Here is a 21,387-nt window from a genome sequence, read left to right on the forward strand (position 1 = left end):
AATGAAACAAAAGCTGTCAGCACAGAGCCCGACGCGGGGCTCGAACTCATGGACCACGAGATCATGACCTGAGCCGAAGTCGGATGCTTAACCGACTGAGCCACCCAGGCGCCCCTAGTAAAGATATTTTAATGTAAGACTAATTAGTTTTTCTTAGGATATTTTAAATAACATTTTTAAATGGGATTTCCAAGCCAAGGAAACATGCCTTTGTTTTTAGTTTATTGACTATTTCAAATGGTGTGTTTTTACCAGATTGGATTGTGGCAAGCAGGAATTCTATAATTGGTCTTTGTTAGTGGATATTCAAACAAACCTTCAAAAAAGGGTTAAGAATACTGGAATAAAAATTAGGCCATGAGCAGCCCCAAATACCATAACAAGAAACATAATCTTAAAAAATGTCCTGAAGATGTATGCTTTAGCTGCAGATAAAACACACGCCCCTATTACTGTTGAAACTGCACTTTGTAACACTGGGTAGCCTAGCAGATACAATGCCTCAATTATTTTTTGGTTTACTGAGGGCTTAAAACTGGAAACAAATGTGTAAGAAATGTGTGCAGAAAAATCGAAAGAAAACCCTATACAAATGACAAGATTAATCATGGACATGGAATCAAGATTGACATTCCAGAATGCCATGAACCCTGTTACTCCCACAATCACAGAAGCAATAGCAAAAGTTACCCACAAGGAACACAGTGGGTGAGGAATTAGCAATAAGGAAACAATGAACCTATGTTCATGTTGAGGATGCAACAATGATATTTCGAACAGTGTTTTCTAATATTGCAGTGTACTGATCAAAATATATGAATGTTGGGTTGTACACCATTAGGGGAATTTCACACTTTTTGGCTATGCTTCGAAACTGGAATAACATCATCTTCTTATTGGTTGAAGAAGAAACGCTGATGGTCTGAATGAAGCCCCGAGAAGCAATGATTTCATGTGAAGATGAAATATTAATATCATACATAAAAAGTGGAAAATTTGTTAAAAAACTGGGCAAACTGTTTATAACAGTATTCTTATCATTTACATCTTGCCCGCTATTTTCCATATATTGCACATACTCTTGTAACCAAAACTCTGTAACATTTTTTTCTACATAGTCCCTGTTTTCCAAATCTACCAGACATTTTTCCAGTTTTTGCCTAGCATCTTTATCCCAGTAGTCAAGAGTTTCAGTAACAATAACCATAACCCTGGGGCCATAATCTGAAAAATGGTCTTCTACATTAAAAAATGGTGTGATGTAGGAATCGTCACTTGCCAAATTTTGAAGGTCTAACGCTTCCTGCACTTGGAAACACCCATATATACTACTAATGATGTACAAAATGTATAGAAGCACTACAAAAAACTTGGACTCAGTGCTTGTGAGAAAAGGGCCAAAATAGTCTCTGAAGAACAAATTCATTGGATGGACATCAGTTTCTTGTTCATCTGGGAGAGAATCACATGGGACACAGCAGGACTTTTTAAATGAGGAACACTTTTGGTCAGGAGTTTCTGGCTTTTTCAACCAGCGTAGACAGACTACTTCTCTTTTACCATCCAGGGCCATAAACGCTCCAAAACAGGTGATGTTATAAAAATAACAAAAGAACAGGGTTGTTCCGGTATAAATGCAAAAGTATGGTACGGACCTGAAAGAGGTCATCATCCCTGTATAGAAGGCCAGGACGTTGGCGATAGTGGTGATTGTAATGGACACTGCCACTTTGGAATAGACACTGGACAGCCGCTGTTTGATGTTATCCATGAGGCTGGTCTTCTACCAGGCAGAAATCATTATAAACATGTCATCAACCCCAACACCTGTTAAAAAAACAAAGAATATTAAATATTAACTTTAATATTTAATATTAATATTAAAATATCAATATCTATGAAAAATTAAACACATAAACTCGAAGCATCTTCTTTTTCCATCTCTTAGGTCTTATTTATCTTGCCTGATCTGTGCTTTGATACTATTACTTTCTCTGTCACTTTCTCTGGTTGCTTCTGAATCCACAACAGAATTCACCCCTTCCTCTGTAATAACTCTGTGCCTTATTCATACTCTTATTATTTGTACATAGCACAGGATACTCTACTCCTACTCTTCATTTAGGGTGTTGTAATGATGAGTCAGGAAACCTATTGTAGGTGTTAGTCGAAGCAGGATTAGCATTGTATCTTTGATTCTACTGGATGACTTGAAGGACCATTTTCTCTCATAAACCATCTTAATGAATGCACAAACACACGAAGCCAACATTCTGTTGCTTAAAATATAAACTGGACTTATCTATTGTACAGTTAGCATCTAACCAGCAATGTTTTCACCTCTCTCAAGATTTCTACTAGAGTTGACACTACTTTCACTCATGTATACCTTTGTTTCCATGTATATTGATGCAAACTCAATAAAATAAATAAGGAAATTAACTGCAATAAAATGCTGATCTAATTTCAATTTGGGGGGATCTTGTGCATGGATTACATGGGAGGGTACTGGGAATTGCAACTTTGCCTCTGATGTTTTACGGGTATGATCAAGAAGACAGAAGAATCTGTATTGACACAAGTCTAAACATTCTGTCATAAACTGCATCCTGACATCCCATGGCTTACCAGCTTTGAGGATTTCACTTGGGCTCAGCAGCACAAAAGGGAAGAATCAGAAGTACTAGGGACCAAGAATGAACTCTTGATATGTATTAGGTATTGAAAAACTAGTTTTGTGATTTATAGAAACTTATTCAGAAATTGTCCTTGAACACTTCTTGAGTTGCTTAAATCACACACACACACACACACACACACACACACACACACACAAGCACACTCCTATGTACACACAGACTATTCAGTGCTGGTTTATATTAAATCAATTATGTACACTTTAACTATAGTTATTTATGGCTGTGGGGAATACTGAGTGACTAAGCGTGGGTGTGTACTAGGTAGGTGGGTCCTGAAGAGTTAGAGTAAATAAGTTGACATCCAGCAAACAGCTTTTCCACGGTCTCCCCATGGAAACCAAATACTATTCCTTCCAAGTTCCTTACTTTCTAAAATATAGAATGGATAAAGAAGATGTGGTTTATATATACAGTGGAATACTACTTGGCAATGAGAACGAATGAAATCTGGCCGTTTGCAGCAGCGTGGATGGAACTGGAGGGTATCATGCTAAGTGAAGTAAGTCAGGCAGAGAAGGACAGATACCATATGTTTTCACTCCTATGTGGATCCTGAGTAATTTCAGAGAAGACGATGGGGGAGGGGGGAGGGGAAAAAAGTTACAGAGAGGGAGGGAGGCAAACCATAAGAGACTCTTAAATACTGAGAACAAACTGAAGGTTGATGGGGGGTGGGGAGAGGGGAAAGCGGGTGATGGGCATTGAGGAGGGCACCTGTTGGGATGAGCACGGGGTGTTGTATGGAAACCAATTTGACAATAAATTTAACAAAAAATAAATAATTGGTATCTCTTTAAATTAAAAAAATAAAATATAATATAAACACCTTTGTTTTTCATGCTTATTGTAAAATAAATTCTGGAAGTACATGAAAATGCAGAGAAAAAGTATAAACAATAGTAATTCCACCCTGCATTTTTATGTATATCCATCCAGAATTTGCTCTATACAAATATGCACATATAACTGTATCTCTCTATTTCAAACACCTGGTTTCATAGCCAGCATTTTCCATTTAACATTATATATCTACCTCCTTTTGAAGACTGAATATGATTCAAAAGTATTAGTATGCTGTGTTTGAGTTGACATTTCCCATGTTGATATTGAATTAGGTTTTCAAAACTTTTCTGTTCTAAATAATGCTGAAATGAACATACTCGTTCTGCTCTTTGAGCACTTGTCTAATTGTTAAGACAAATTTCTAAAAATGGAATTGCTAAGCCAAAGATATTTGCTGTTTGATGTTTAAATCTTTTGATTTGTTGCAAAATTCGATTTAAAAAAGTGTGTAACAATTTATAATTTTCTCCCAGCAGAATGAGTATTCATTTATATACAACCTTCCTCATATCTTCAATCTTGCTAATATTTATTAATTTAATAAGAAGACAAGGTATCTCACTTTTGGTTTAATTTGCATCCATTCATTAATTGAGAAGTCAAATTATTTTTTCCCTCTACTTCCAGTGATTTATAGTTTGGATTTTGGATGTGTGTGTGTGTGTGTGTGTGTGTGTGTGTGTGTGTGAACTGCCTGTTCATGTCTCTTGTCTCTGTTTTTCCATTTGGGGTACTAGATTTTTCTGCCTCTAAACACACACACTTCAAGTTGATTTTCTTCTCTCCTGTCACCTCATTTTGGATATGTGGAGCCACCTGAATATAATTATTTTGCTTAATCTAACATAAATTCCTTCCCTTATCTACCCCATACCCCCACATACACAATGTGTAGCTTCACATTTGGTTTTACTCACCTAGAATAAGAAATGGTGAATTTGCAACTATGATCACCGATGGCACCCCAATGTACAACATCAGGCCAAAGCCGTTCACCACTGCCAAGGCAGCAGAAATCATTCCAAAGGTTGCAGCCCACATTTTGTTTTGTACACAGTCACACCTGTACATTTGGAGGGAGAAATCATGGAATTGTGGTGGTAGCCTCCACACTGAAATTCCATCAGTTTATAACATTCTCGACTTGGACATCTGTTCAGAAAGCTCTTGGGCAATAATTCCCGTATCTGTCTGCTGAAGACCTTTAATTCCCAGACACTGTCCCAGACCAAGTGGGAAAAAGGGCGGAGGGAACAGAAAAGCTGTGAATCAGTACTTTTACCAAACTTCTGAGCAATTCTTCTGCGGCTGGGCAAGCACATTCACTCACCACCAGTTCAGAGCCATAGAGATATACCAAATACTTCAGATGGTTAATTACACCCTGATCTTCAAAGGGTATAAATGGAATACAACAGCCAAGGGAGGGCAAGCTCTAGCAGAGAAAGTATCCATATTCAGTGCTCTTTTCACCCACCCTTGACTCCAAGTAGCCATAGATGAAATTCTAAACAGCTCTTGAATTTCAAAACCAGTTCAATATGTATTGTGATTAACAAAATGTATGAAAGTCTTCTCCTAAAACGTTTTCAGGATTCTTGTCTACTGGTGAAGCGGGCTCTAGGAAAGTTGCTACTAATTACAAAAGATTTAGAAATGTAGTCCATTTTTGGGGCGCCTGGGTGGCTCAGTCGGTTAAGCAGCCGACTTCGGCTCAGGTCATGATCTCGTGGTCTGTGAGTTCGAGCTCCGCGTCCGGCTCTGTGCTGACAGCTCAGAGCCTGGAGCCTGTTTCAGATTCTGTGTCTCCCTCTCTCTCTGACCCTCCCCCATTCATGCTCTGTCTCTCTCTGTCTCAAAAATAAATAACGTTAAAAAAATTAAAAAAAAAATGTAGTCCATTTTTTAAAAAAAGTTTATTTATGGGGCACCTGGGTGGCTCAGTCAAACAACTGACTTTGGCTCAGGTCATGATCTCACGGTTTGTGGGTTTGAGCCCCATGTTCAGCTCTGTGCTGATGGTTTGGAGCTGGGAGCTGCTTTGGATTTGTTGTCTCCCCTCTCTCTGCCCCTCCCCTGTTCACTCTCTCACTCTCTCTCTCTCTCAAAAATACATGCTTAAAAAATGTTAAGTTTACTTATTTATTTTTGAGAGAGAGACACAAGTTGGGGAGAGGCAGAGAGAGAGAGAGACTACCAAGCAGGCTCCACACTACCAGTGCAGAGCCTGATGTGGGGCTTGAACCCATGAACAATGAGATCATGACCTGAGCCAAAGTCAGACACTTAACCAACTGAGCCACCCAGGTGCCCCTCTAGTCCATTTTTAATAACACAGGCTGTGCTTTTTCTTTGCTGGACCAACAAAAATGGGAATATATAGGCAGCATTTTAAAGTATGGATTCAGCACTTTACCTACCCAATAACCACAATATTACATTTGAAAATATTGACAACCACCTCTGGTTTTATATTTTGCTTTTTTGTTAACTGCTTCAAAACAATGATTTATACTTGTCTCTAGATATTTTTAGGAGGAGAGAGAAACTAAGTTTGGATTGAAGACTAGGAGAGCCAACTATGGAAACAGAAGCACTGATTCTAATACAGCAACATGACCATGACCTTTAGGCCAGACAACAGTAAAATAGCTAAACTTTCTTATTCTGCAAAAAATTTCTACACCATGGTTTTATTTTTTTCAACACACCAGTGCTATGAGTTAAACTCAGGGCCCCAAACCAACCACATGTGCAAAATTCCAGAGCAAAAGTAAAATTCCTTGTTAGAATAAAATTTGATTATGATTAATACTTTCTTAAAACAACAATGTTGGTTTATAGCAGTTTGAAATAAGAAAGTAACAAAGATGAACTTTGAAATCAGAAAGATGAATGAGTTACATATGACATTCCATCTTTCAAGTCTCTGGATTTTTTGGTATAAAATTTTCAGATGTAAGGGAGGGAGTGAAGTATATTATTGCCTATAGTGACTTTATTTTGACTACATGCTGAGTTGACTTTGTCTAAATGATCTTTAATGTGCAATACACAGTGGAAGGAAAGATTTGAAGATGGAACACTGTAGGAGTTTGGTGAATACACTTGCAGATATTCCGGTCTCTAAGAAAGATTTAAAAAAAAAAATTTTTTTTTTTAACGTTTATTTATTTTTGGGACAGACAGAGACAGAGCATGAACGGGGGAGGGGCAGAGAGAGAGGGAGACACAGAATCGGAAACAGGCTCCAGGCTCTGAGCCATCGGCCCAGGGCCTGACGTGGGGCTCGAACTCACGTACCGCGAGATCGTGACCTGAGCTGAAGTCGGACGCCTAACCGACTGCGCCACCCAGGCGCCCCGAAAGATTTTTTTTTTTAAATTCATTTCTCTTGAGAGAGAGAGGCTGACAGAGAGAGACAGAGAGAGAGAATGGCAAGCAGGCTCCACACTGTCAGCGCAGAACCCGAAGTGGGGCTCAAACCCATGAACCACGAGATCATGACCTGAGCCGAAGCCTAGAGTCAAGACGCTTAGCTGACAGAGCCACCCAAGCACCCCTGAGAATGATTTTTAAAAAAAAATTTTTTTTTCAACGTTTATTTATTTTTGGGACAGAGAGAGACAGAGCATGAAGGGGGGAGGGTCAGAGAGAGAGGGAGACACAGAATCGGAAACTGGCTCCAGGCTCTGAGCCATCAGCCCAGAGCCTGACGCGGGGCTCGAACTTGAGAAGGATTTTGTTTTAAGCAGTTTACCAGAATGACCTAGGGAAGTCTTAGAACTTTAGATCTCCTGGAACCTGGCTATGCAGATCCTGATTCAGTAGGTTGGTAGGGAAGCTGCAGAATCTTTATGTCTAAAACCTTCCCCATATGACTCCAGTGCAGGCAGCAAGATGGCCAACCTTCTGAATATTTTATTTACCTGACAGGGAAGGGCTAAATTAGAACTTATTATACTTAGACAACAATCTATATGTTTGGTAAGAGATCCACATCTTCCTTCAAAGGTAATGATGTTTCTCATAAGTAAACAACAGTTTACAGTGTATTTGAGAAGGGAAAGATTTTCAAGCTTGTTTCAGAAACAGATCTAATATTTGGTGTAAATGTTGTCATGTCCAAAATGTGAGACAATTTTGAAGGAGTCAAGAAGATCAATATACCACTACTTGCTGTAGAATGAGGTTCAAGCTAGAGCATCTACTTTAAAAAGTTTGTTCATATGACTTCACAATCAGACAATAAATACAGAACCCTAAAATAGGTGCAAATAAGGCTTCTGTGTGAGGTAAATGCGTATGTGCAAGGATAACCTTCATATGTAAGTGTAAATGAATCAGGCAGCATGGGCAATGTCTTAGGGACTGTCTAGGAGGCTGTTGCCCAGACCAGAGATAAGAGATTCTCAGTGCTAACAGAGAGGTAGGAGTGGGAGATGTCCTAGGAATTTACAAACACACTCAAAGGAGAATTGGTTTTATTTTAAAGCCTAGAGAAGGCACGTATTGAAGCATCGTGGCAGCAGCTGTGCCTTAAGGATTTCCCTCTTCCTTTTCTTTTTCTCCTTGGACATGCTCCAACTAACTTAGCAAGATGGGAAGCAGGAAGAGAAGGGATAGAAGAGGGCTGGCGAACCAACAGAATGGGGGAAGATATTTGCAAATGACATATAACATAAAGGCTTATTATCCAAAATCTATAAAGAACTTACCAAACTCAACACCTGAAATAATCCAGTGAAGAAATAGCCAGAAGACATGATTAGACCAAAGAAGGCATCCAGATGGCCAACAGACACATGAAAAGATACTCAACGTCACTCATCATCAGGGAAATACAAGTCAAAACCACAGTGAGATACCACCTCACACCAGAGTGGCTAAAATTAACAACTCAGGAAACAACAGATGTTGGCAAGGATGTGGAGAAATGGGAACCCTCTTGCGCTGTGGGTGGGAATGCACAATTGGTGCAGCTGCTCTGGAAAACAATGTGGAGGTTCCTCAAAAAATTACAAACAGAATTACCCTATGACCCAGAAGTAGCACTATAGGAATTTATCCAAAGGATACAGGAGTGCTGATTCATAGGGGCACATGAGCCCCAATGTTTATAGCAGTGCTATCAACAATAGCCAAAATACAGAAAGAGCCCAAATGTTCATCAACTGATGAATGGATAAAGAAGATGTGGTTTATATATACAAGGGAATACTACTTGGAAATGAGAAAGAATGAAATATTGCCATTTGCAACTACGTGGATGGAACTAGAGGGTATTATGCTAAGCAAAATTAGGCAGAGAAAGACAAATATCATGTGACTTCACTCATATGAGGACTTTAAGATACAAAACAGATGAACATAAGGGAAGGGAAGCAAAAATAATACAAAAACAGGGAGAGGGACAAAACATAAGAGACTCTTAAATATGGAGAACAAACAGAGGATTACTGTTGTAGGAGGAGTTGTGGGAGGGGGGATGGGCTAAATGGGTAAGGGCATTAAAGAATCTACTTCTGAAATCATTGTTGCACTATATGCTAACTTGGATGTAAATTTTAAAAAATAAATTAAATTTAAAACATTTAAAAAAGAAGATGTGGTTTATATATACAATGGAATACTACTTGGCAATGAGAAAGAATGAAATCTTGCCATTTGCAACAATGTGGATAGAACTGGAGGGTATTATGCTAAGAGAAATAAGTCAGTCAGAGAAAGACAAATATATGTTTTCACTCATATGTGGAATCTGAGAAACTTAACAGAAGTCCATGAGGGAAGGGAAGGGTAAAAAATCATTTCAAACAGAGAGGGAGGCAAACCATAAGAGACTCTTAAATACAGAGAACTGAGGCTTGATTTCTCTGGGGGGGGAAGTGAGGGGGGGTGAGGTGAGGGGAAAATGGGTAATGGGCATTGAGGAGGGCACTTGTTGGGATGAGCACTGGGTGTTGTATGTTAAGTGATGAATCATGGGAATCTATTCCAGAAGCCAGGACTATACTGTATGTTAGCTAACTTGACAATAAATTATATTCAGAGAAAAAAAAAGAAGAGAACTGGTAAGCTCCTTTCTCTCCATTAAGGGCTATCCCATGCAGCATGCTCTAGCAAAGGGTGCTGGAGGGCACCTTAACTTTAAATCAAGTTACCAATTTTGTTTATTACATGGACATGGACGTGGACATGGACATTTGAACTCTGACTGGAGGATTTTGTCCTACCTACTAATGACCACAAAAGTCACATGGCCTGTCTGAGTTTTCATGGGGCAGAGGAAGAACTTGCTCTTACCTACAAAACTTAAAGGGAACAAAGGGAGACAAAAATAAAGTTGCATTATGTTTATACCTCATGAGTCCTATGTGTTTCATATTCTGGTTACATAAACATAAAGTCTTCAAAGACAAATAAATATAAATCATTTTCTAAGGGTGTCTGGCTGGCTCAGTCAGTTAAGCATCCGACTCTTGGTTTCGGCTCAGGTCATGATCTCCTGGTTTGTGAGTTCAAGCCCTGTGTCGGGCTCTGCTCTGACAGCGAAGAGCCTACTTGGGATTCCTTCTTTCCCTCTCTCTCTGCCTCTCCTCTGCTCACTCAACCATGCTCTCTCTTTCAAATTAAATAAAGACTAAAAAAATCATTTTCTAATTGCCTTCAGTATAAGATTTTCTGTACTACTGTCCATAATTATTAGTAAAGACAAGCAAGAATTGATATAAATTTGTATATTCAGAACCAACTACCTAGTAGGAAAGTTTTGTCAAGCCAATTGTTGGTACCTTGGAGATTCCATACTAGGTTAACATTATTTTTATACTCTAATGACTTTAACAAGCCTGAATTTGGTCTTTTTTCCTTCCCATCCTTCCTCCCCTATTTTCTCCCTCCCTCCCTCTCACCCTTCCTTCTTAGTTTTTTGATTTTGTTTGTTTACTAGGGAATGTGGTCTTTCTTTCCAAAATAACAAAGTTGTGAGGTAGTTTATTAACTCTAACGAGATACCCATCATGGTTAACTCCCTCTACCTATTGGGGCCTTATTTTTCTCTACCTTAAAATCTAGAGAGTTGAATTATATCATTTGCTCCCAAACCCACCTATACAGGAGAATCAACTAAAGACATTTTTGAAATATAGATTTTCAGACTGAAACCCTAGAGACTTGATTCAATAGGTGGCTTCAGAATAAGTAGGTGTAGAGTCCTCTCTGGAACTCTGCTGTGAGAATCACTCAATTAATATATTCTATGGGGTGACTTCTAAAACTAAATACTGGTGTTTGCTGATATTTTCAATATTTTAGCTTTCTGATTACAAGAGCCCAAACTAACCCTAATGCCTAGATAACAATTTTTAAGTGCTTAACAAGGTAAACCCCACATCCGAACAATGGGGACACCCGAGTCAATTAAATTAGAGATTAATTTTTTATATAGTTAAAAGTACTAGTTCAAATTTATACAGAAATATGGACTTATTTAATTCTATCAGCATATCTGCTTCCAAATGGAACAATTAGTCACAATTGGCACAATATGTAAAGTAAAAAACATATGCCAAATCAAACAAAACTGGCCATAATTTATTTATTTGTTTTTACTATTCCATCTGATTGCACACTATTGCTAATGGGGGGCGGGGAGAAAAGAAAGTTTAAAAAATAAGAGTTTAGTGATGGATGTCAGCAAAACATGGAGTAGGAATTTCCCAAGTCTCATCCCGACAAAGAAATATAGAAAAACGGGCATATATTTTCAGAATTCTGTGAACTCTGGAAAGCAGTCAAAAGCTTACAGCAACTAAGCAAGTGCTAAATGAAAGAAAATCAGGGGAGTACTTCAAAATAGTAGGAATGTTTTATAGTGATTTTACATGCCCTGTCTCCCTCTCCAGTGTGATAGTAGTCTTAAAGTGGCAGTGATCATAATGTGGCAGATGTGTTAAAGTGGCCCCAGTCCCAAACTGTCCCTAAGACAGCAGGGATCTTAAAGTGGTAACAGCTCATGTTACCATGATGGAGCCATTTCCCTGTTTTTGGAGGAAGCAGAGCAGAGATTATTCCTAAAATATTTTATATGTCTGTTCTAACCTATTTGGGGGCTACCTGAAGGACTGATTCAAGGCACTCCTCTGTTTTGTCTAACTCAAAACTCAGGTTGAGAAATCTGGAAACACCACAAGTTGAATTAACAAACCTCATGTGCATAGAGCAAAAGATTATAGCTCAAAAATACAAAAGACTGCCTATGGAAAAAGATGAGGAGCATTTCTCTGGGAATTTAGGATATTAAAAAGCACTCAGTTATACTGGGGAATTTAGAAAATTACCCAGGGCAAGATGTATGCTCAGAAAAGACCAAAGAAGACCCTAAGCTTTCACCTAGGGCTGATCCCTAGGTACAGTGTAAGTCTTGGTAAGTGTTGGAGGTTCCAGGCACAGAACCATTTTGCAAACACTGGGAGAGCTCCTGGCATCCAAGGAAATCTATGTCAAAACACTAGCTAAGGTACAGAAACTTCAGTGACCACAAAAAACAAAAATTACAGTCTTTCAATAATAGTTTCGGAAAATCACAAAGAAAATGGACCACTAATCTTAAATAAACACATAGGAAAACAACAGAAAACCCTGGGGAGGGTGGAATCTGATTTCCAGTTAGCCAAATGTCCAGTTTTCTACACAACCACCACCACCACCAACAACAACAAATCACAAGGTATATAAAGATAGAGGAGAGTGTGGTTCAAAATATGTGTGAAACAAAACAAATAGACAGAAATCATCCTTGAGGAAAGACAAAGCTAGGACTTACTAGACAAAGACTATAAACACTTTTCTTTTTTTCTTTTCTTTTTTTTTTTTTTTTATTTTTGGGACAGAGAGAGACAGAGCATGAACGGGGGAGGGGCAGAGAGAGAGGGAGACACAGAATCGGAAACAGGCTCCAGGCTCTGAGCCATCAGCCCAGAGCCTGACGCGGGGCTCGAACTCACGGACCGCGAGATCGTGACCTGGCTGAAGTCGGACGCTTAACCGACTGCGCCACCCAGGCGCCCCTAAACACTTTTCTAAATATGCTTACAGAGCTAAAGAAGAGCTCTGACAAGGAAATAAGAAAAACAATGTATGAGCAAAATAATAATATTAAGAGGTAGAAATTTTTTAAAGGAAACAAACAGAAATTCTGGAACTGAAAACTACAGTAACTGAAATGACAGAAAACAAACCCAAAAACACTAGAGGCACTCAACAGTAGGCCGAATAGGCAGAAGAATCAGTGAACTGAAAATAGGACAATTGAAATGTATGGAGTCTAAGAGACAGAAAGAAAAAAGGATGAAGAAAAGTGAGAAGAACCTCAGAGATCTGTGGGTCTACCAGCCAGTAGATCAACATACATATTATGGGAGTTCCAGGAGAGAGAGAAAAGGAGGCAGGGGGTGCCTGGGTGGCTCAGTTGGTTGAGCGGCCGACTTCGGCTCAGGTCACGATCTCACGGTCCGTGAGTTCGAGCCCTGCATCGGGCTCTGTGCTGACAGCTCAGAGCCTGGAGCCTATTTCGGATTCTGTGTCTCCCTCTCTCTGACCCTCCCCCGTTCATGCTCTGTCTCTGTCTCAAAAATAAATAAATGTTAAAAAAATTAAAAAAAAAGGAGGCAGGAAAAATATTTAAAGAAATAATGGCAGAAAACTTCCCAAATTTGGTAGAAGATATGAAGCTACAAACCCAAGAAGCTTAATGAAGTTCAAATAGGATGAACTCAAAAAGACCCAGACTGAGAACATTATAATCAAATCATTGAAAGCCAAAGGCAAAGAGAGTCTTGGAAGCACTGAGAGAGGAGCAACTCACCAAATATAAGAGACCCTTAATAAGTATAAAAGCTGATTGTTTATTAGAAACCATGGAGGCAAGGAGACAGTGGAATATTTATAGTTCTTAAAGAAAAAAAAATCAACGGAAAATTCTGTATTCATCAAAACTGTCCTTCAAAAATGAAGGAGAAATTAAGACATTCCAGATAAACAAGAGCTAAGCAGGCTTGTTAATTAGACCTGCCCTAAATGAAATGGTAAAAGGAATCCTTCAGGCTGAATAGAAAGAACAATAAAAAGTAATGCTAAGCCATATGAGGAAACATAGGTCTTGGTCAAATATAACAGCAAGTATTACTATATTTTTGGTTTATAATCCTACATTTTATTATCTACAGAATTTAGAACATAAAAATAATTATAAATCTGTAATCGGGCATAGAGTGTATAAAGATATAATTTGTGACAACAACAACATAAAGAGTGGGGGACAGAGGTGTATAGAAGCAGCATATTTGTGTGTTTTTGAAGTTAAGTTGGTATCAGTTTAATGTAGATTGTTTTAAACTTAGAATTATATGAATCTCCATGGTAACCATAAAGAAAATCTCACAAAACCATTGCAAAAGGAAATGAGAAGAGAATCAAACAACTCATTAGAAAAATAGAAACAAAACATAGAAGAAGGCATAATGGATGAAGTGAGGGACGAAAAAACTGTATGATACACAGAATACAAATAGCAAAATAGCAGAAGTCCTTCCTTGTCAGCAGTTATTTTAAATGTAAATGGATTAAACTCTTGAATAAAAGGGTAGAAATTGACAGAATGGATAAAATAACATGATTCAACTATATGCTGTCTACAAGAGACTCATTATAGACCCAAAGACATAAATAGATTGAAAGCTAAAGGATGGAGAAAGATATTCCATATAAATATAACCAAAGGAGGGCAGGATTGAATATACTTCTATAAGATGAAATAGATTTTATTTTAAAAACTGTTAAAAGGGGCGCCTGGGTGGCGCAGTCGGTTAAGCGTCCGACTTCAGCCAGGTCACGATCTCGCGGTCCATGAGTTCGAGCCCCGTGTCAGGCTCTGGGCTGATGGCTCGGAGCCTGGAGCCTGTTTCTGGTTCTGTGTCTCCCTCTCTCTCTGCCCCTCCCCCGTTCATGCTCTGTCTCTCTCTGTCCCAAAAATAAATAAAAAACATTAAAAAAATTAAAAAAAAAAACTGTTAAAAGAGACAAAGAAGGGCATTTTAAATTGATAAAAAGAACAATTCATCAAGAAGATTCATCTACAAACATACATTCACTGCCAATAGAGACCCAAAAATTAAACAAATATTAACAGACTTGTAGACAGAAATAGATGGAAAATACAATATGCCACTTTCAATAATGTATAAAACATCTAGGCCAATAATCTATAAGGAAACAGAAGAAATGGACAACACTAAATAAATTAGACCTTACAGAGATATATACAACACTCAACCCAATGATAGAAGAATATACATTATTCTCAAGTGAACATGAAACATTCTCTGGAATAGATCAATATGTTAGGTCACAAAACAAGTCTGAAAATGTAAAAATATTGAAATTACCCAATGTATCTTTTCAACCAACAATGGAATGAAGCTACAAATCAATAATAGAGGGAAAACTGGATAATTCAAAATGTATGGAAATTAAGCAACTCACTATCAAATAACCAATGGGTCAAAGAATAAATCACAAGGGAAATTAGAAAATACTCAGCAACAAATGAAAATAAACACACAGCAAAACATAACTTACAGGATGTAACAACACCAGTGCTCATAGGTAAATTTATACTACATTAAAAAGAAAAACAAAGGTCTTCAATCACCTTATGGTACTAGACATCTTGCAGAAATAGAAACAAAATAAAACAAAACAAAATCAAAGCTAACAAGGAAGGAAATGAAAAGATTAGAATAGAGATATATGCAATTGAGACTAGAAAAACAATGGAGGGAACCAACAAAGCCAAAAATTGGTTATTTAAAAAGATCAACAACTTGATAAAGTTTTATCTAGAGTGACAAAGAAAAAAGAAGATAGAAATAACTAAATCAGATATGAAATTGAAGACATTACTACTAACCTTAGAGAAATAGAAAGGATTATAAAAGAACACTATAGGGTTGTCCGGGTGGCTCAGTTGGTTGAGCTCCTACTTCCTCTCAGGTCATGATCTCAGGTCATGAGCCCGCATGGGGCTCACTGTTGTCAGTGCAGAGCCCACTTTGGATCCTCTGCCCCCACCCCCCCACCACCTCTCTCCCTCTTGTGCACTCTCTCTCAAAAATAAATAAACATTAAAAAATAAAGAATACTATAAACTTATGCCAACAAACTGTTTGAAATGCACAAAATTCTAGAAACACATAAATGATCTAAACTGACTCAAGATGAAATAGAAAATCTCAACAGACATTGAATAAGTAAAAAGACTGAATCAGTAATCAAAAACCACCCAAAAAGAAAAGTCTAAGACCAGATGGCTTCACAGGTAAATTTCACTAAACATGTAAAGAAGAAGCAATACCAAGCCTTCTCAAGTCCTTCCAAAAAGTTGAAAAGGAAGAAACACTCCCTAACTCATTCTATGAGAACAACATACACTGATACCAATCCCAGACAAAGATTACAAGAAGAAAACCATAGATCAATATCTTATGAATGTAGATTCAAATGTCCTTAATAAAATTCTGCAAACCCAATTCAATAGCACATTAAAAAGATTATACATCATTACCAACTAGGATTTATCCCAGGAATGCAAGAGTGGTTCAACATGGGAAAAATCATCAAGTAACATATCACACTAATAGAACAAAGGATAAAATCTACATGATCATCTCAATAGATGCAAAAAAAGGCATTTGACAAAATCCAACACCCAATTATGATTAAAAAATCCCTCAAAAACAAGGAATAGAAAGGAACTTCCTCAAAATGATAGGGACCATTATACTGAATATCTAACAATATAATCAAAAGTCAAAGACTGAAAGATTTCCCTTCAAAATCAGGAACAAGATAAAGATGCCCACTTTCACCAATGACACTTGACATTGAAGTGGAAGTGCTATCCAGAGGAATTAAATAAGAAATGGAAATAAAAGGAATTCAAAATGGAAATGAAGAAGTATAACTATCCCTTTTCACAGATTACATGATTCTATATATGAAAATTCCAAAGAAACCACAATAAAACTAATAGAGTTAATAAACAAATTGAGCAAAGGTGCAGGATACAAGATCAACACACAAATACCAGTTGTGTTTCTATATACATGCAATGAACCATCCAAAAATGAAATGAAAAAAGCAATTCCATTTAATGTCTAAAAGAATAAAATATTTAGAAAGAAATTTAACCAAGGAGGTGAAAGACAGAAAGCTACAAAAATTTAGTGAAAGAAACTAAAGAAGACCTAAATTAATGGAAATACAACCTTAGTTCACAGGAAGACAGTATTGTTAAAATGTTAATCTCACTTAAAGCAACCTACAGATTCAACACAATCTTTATCAAAATTTCAATGACCTTCCCCCCACCCCAGAAATGGACAAGTCAACCCTCAAATTCAAATGGAATTGCAAGGAGTCCTAGATATCCAAAATAATCATGAGAAAGACGATAAAAATTGGAGGATTTCCAGATTTCAAAACTCATAACAAAGCTACAGGAATCAAAACAGTGTGGTACTGGCACATCAACAGACGTGTAGGCTCATGGCATATAATTTAGAGTCCAGAAATAAACCCATACATCTACAACCAATTGATTTTTTACAAGGATGCCAAGTCCAATCAACTGGGAAAGAATAGTCTGTTCATCACATGGGACTTGGAAAACTGGATTTCCAGCAATCAACATGGAAACATGGATTTCCACATGGATTTCCATGCACAAGAATGAAGTTAAACCCCTACTCACACTACATATACAAAAGTGAACTAAAAATTGATCAACAACCTAAATATGAGGGCTAAAACCATAAAACTCTTAGAAGGAAACACAGGGCAAATGTGCATGACATTGAACTTGTCAATGGATTCTTACATATAAGTATATAGCAAAAGAAAAAAATAAGATAAAGTGGATTTCATCAAAATTAAAAACTCTTGTGCATTAAAGACATTATCAAGAAAGTGAAGAGACAATACACAGAGTGGGAGAAAATATTTATAAATCATGTATCTGATAAAGGTTTAATATTTAAAACATACAAAATACTGAGGTGTCTGGGTGGTTCAGTCAGTTGAGTATCTGACTTCAGCTCAGGTCATGATCTCATGGTTTGTGGGTGCATGCCCCACATCAGGCTCTGTGCTAGCAGTGTGGAGCCTGATTGGGATTCTCTCTCTCTCCTCTCTTTCTGACCCTCCCCCATTCATATTTTTTCTCTCTCAAAATAAAAAAAATAAACTTAAAACCAAATATACAAAGTACTCACCAACAATAGGACTCAAAAACAAAAAGACAACCAAATTAAAAAATGGGCAAAGGACTTGCATAGACATTTCTCCAAAGATGTGCATATGGCCAATAAACACATGAAAAGATACTTAAGATCATTAGTAATTAGGAAAATGTAAATCAAACCACACTTTGTCACTATTAAGTTGACTATTATCAATAAAACAAAAAACAAGTGTTGGTGAGGATGTGGAGAAATTGGAACCTTTATACATTGCTGGTAGGATTTGGCAGTTCTTCAAAGAACTGACCATAGGGGCGCCTGGGTGGCTCAGTCGGTTAAGCAGCCAACTTCGGCTCAGGTCACGATCTCACGGTCTGTGAGTTCAAGCTCTGCGTCGGGCTCTGTGCTGACAGCTCAGAGCCTGGAGCCTGTTTCAGATTCTGTGTCTCCCTCTCTCTCTGCCCCTCCCCTGTTCACACTCTGTCTCTCTCTGTCTCAAAAATAAATACACGTTAAAAATTTTTTTTTTAAAAAAGAACTGACCATAGAATTATCACACCACCCACCAATTCAATTCCCAGGTATATACTGAAAATAATCGAAAACAGGAGCTCAAGAAAATATTTGTACATCAATGTTCGTTGCAGCATTATTCACAAAAGCCAAAAAGTGGAAACATTCCAAGTGCTCATCAACAGTTAAGTGTATAAACAAACAGTGCTGTATGTATACGGTGAAATACCAGTCATAAAAATGAATGAAGTTTTGATACGTGCTAGGATATAGAGGAACCTTGAAAACATTATGCCAAGTGAAATAAGCCAGTCACAAAAGTACAAATATTGTGTGATTCCACTTATATGAAATCTCTAGAATAAGCAAATTCATAGAGATAGAAAGTAGATGAAGGTTAGCCGGGACTGGGGGGAGACCATGGAGAGTTACTGCCTAAGGGTTATACAGTTTCTGTTTGGGGGGATGGAAAGATTTAGAAACAGACAGTTGTGGGGCGCCTGGGTGGCTCATAAAGCGCCCGACTTGGGCTCAGGTCATGATCTCCCGGTTTGTGGGTTTGAGCCCCGCGGCGGGCTCTGTGCTGACAGCTCAGAGCCTGGAGCCTGCTTCCAATTCTGTCTCCTTCTCTCTCTGCCCCTCCCCCACTTGTACTCTGTCTCTCTATCAAAAATAAATAAACGTAAAAACATAAAAATGAAAAAAACCCCAGATAGTTTTGATGGTTGCACAACAGTGTGAATGTAATTAATGCCACTGAAATATACACTTAAAATGATTAGAATGGCATATTTTATATCAATTATATGTATTTTGCCACCCAAAAATATCTATTAAAAAGAGTTAAGAAACAATGAAACCATTTTACATGTAGCATGATATGATTGCAAATAATATGATTAGAAGGTATGCCAAGTGAAACAAAGGGATCACTGTCATCAAAGTTGCTTCAAATTCCAGTTGTCTAGAAATTGATGTAAAGTAGACCACCTGCCACAAAAATTTACTCAAGTAAATAACTTTTCATTCCAATATTTGTGTGAGTCACAAACCCTATTGAAACACTACAGCTTACTGATTGAAACATGTTAAGATTTAGTAAAAGATCAAAATAAGTGAATCGTGATTTTAGAATAAAGAAGATTAACATAGGTGTGCTTCTTCCCACAAATCTGTGGCACGCTTTCTAAAGTTTCTTTCAGAAACCCAAGGTTTAAACCTCCTGAATACACAAAATCTGAGATCTACCTAAGATTGTGAAACCATTCATAATTACAGAAATTGTGGCTTTTTCTAAAATTTTAGTAGGTCGTTGTCTTTTACTATTTTAATTTCATCGATATTTCAGAAGGATCTGGTATTTTTCCAATAGTTGTCTCACTTTGACCAGGCTTATTCACAACTGTTAGTTACAGAATAGCTAGCATGTGCCTGGCACTAGGCTATATAACTTACTTGGTAAATGGTGAGCTAATTCTCTTTTCAATAATACCGTGGAACTTATTAAAAGTTTGTTGCTTTTATTCAAATGAACTCCAAACACATTTCAGGGGGTTCCCCAAAATAGCAAAGACTTTGAGAGTAAGGATTTTAAAGTAATTTGACTGGAAAACCTGATGATCAATGTCTGCACTGAGCAGACCTACCTTAAGGATGTAGGATTTGTGTTTTCCACCAGAATATTATTAAGGATTTATGCTGTGTGGCATCCTTTGGTGTGTGAGATTAAGGAAGTTGGATTAAGTGCCAAACAGAGTAGAGCACTCCCAGCTGCAAGTCAAGGACTCCATCAAATAATCCAGGAGTGCTACTACTTGGAAAACGTGTTCTTACCCCTCCCACCTTCTCCCGGTCTATAAAACTCAGCCTATAAACCCTCCCTATAAAACTCAGCCACCAGATACCTGGATCCTCTTCAAGGCCAGACGCTTTTCAATGTTGCTAAATTGGTTCAGGAAATGGATCAACCATTTCTTACTATGCTCGTTGTCCTCTCGATCCTCAGTTTTCAGGTAGCAGAGCAATCTCATGGCTTTGGCTTCCAGGAGTAACTGGTTCATTCCCATCCTCTCGCCTAAGAAGGTTCCTCCAATGGTGCCAGCCAGGTAGATGGGCTGACCGGTGTGGCTGTAGATTGGGAACGTGACATTTCTCAGGTCGAGGTCCCTGTTCATCTGCCAGGCATACAGGAATGGGTTGGAAGGCACGCAGAGACCCTGGTGCTTGGCACACACCTGATTGTAGTGGATCTGGGTTCTGTTTTCCCCCATCGCATACAGATCTTGGATCACGTCATCCACTTTACTAACTTCTGATAAGATTGCTGGTTCTAGCAGGGAGGTCGTGTTGGAGACCGCTAGAATACAAGCGAAATTGACCTCGGTGCTCTTCCTGGAGATGGAGAAGCCATAAGAGTCGTTGGCGGTGAAGTGTTCTGCACAAAGCGCCTCTCGGCCTTGGCCGAGGGTGTACTGCTCCTCGAAATTTTCTTCTACATCCTTGGGCAGGTAAATCAAACCGGTGCCCAGAGCGGCCATCAGCACCATGGGCACCAGCAGGAAGATCCAGGGGTGCGCGCCCACTTCGCATCCCAGTCTTCGGAAGACGCAGGAGAGGGGCGCCTCCAGACAGTCGGTGTGGCAAGGGGGTCTCTCAGACATCCAGTTTTCCGACGGATATGCAGGCAGCGAGGAATCCCCCCTCACTGACACCGGATGTGAATGGGGCGCCCCAGAGGGCTCTGGCAACTGCCCTAAAGCCCAGGTCATCTCGGGTTCCTGTCTTCACCCAAGAACTACTCTTGACTCCTCCTTGGAGGCCGGCAGCGGCTCTGAGCCCAGCCTTGCCTCGGGTGGCCGCTTCGCCTCTGACCTGGGCCCCGGCTCCTCCGCTGCGGGCTCCCGCTCCGCCGGCGCAGGCGCCTCCGCCTCCGCCTCCTGCCGGGCCTCTGGCGCCACCTCGGAGGGACTAAGGCTCATTTCCGGGAAGGAAACGCCAGGGTCTCAAACGTGACAGCAGATTAGAAAGCAGCC

The 21,387-nt window shown here is 38.7% G+C and overlaps 1 protein-coding gene across 1 annotated transcript; it reads right to left on the reverse strand.

The window, feature by feature from the left end:
- Window positions 1–306: 306 nt before the first annotated feature.
- LOC125171332 (patched domain-containing protein 3) lies at window positions 307–21,270 on the reverse strand. Its single transcript, XM_047868660.1, is given in 5 exon segments — window positions 307–741; window positions 743–1,827; window positions 4,460–4,605; window positions 19,224–19,345; window positions 20,260–21,270. Coding segments are annotated over 5 exon segments (2,652 nt in total). The 5' UTR covers window positions 21,124–21,270.
- Window positions 21,271–21,387: the final 117 nt, after the last annotated feature.

The sequence above is a fragment of the Prionailurus viverrinus genome, chromosome B4 (assembly GCF_022837055.1).
Source record: "Prionailurus viverrinus isolate Anna chromosome B4, UM_Priviv_1.0, whole genome shotgun sequence".
In the NCBI taxonomy this organism is placed as follows: Eukaryota; Metazoa; Chordata; class Mammalia; order Carnivora; family Felidae; genus Prionailurus; species Prionailurus viverrinus.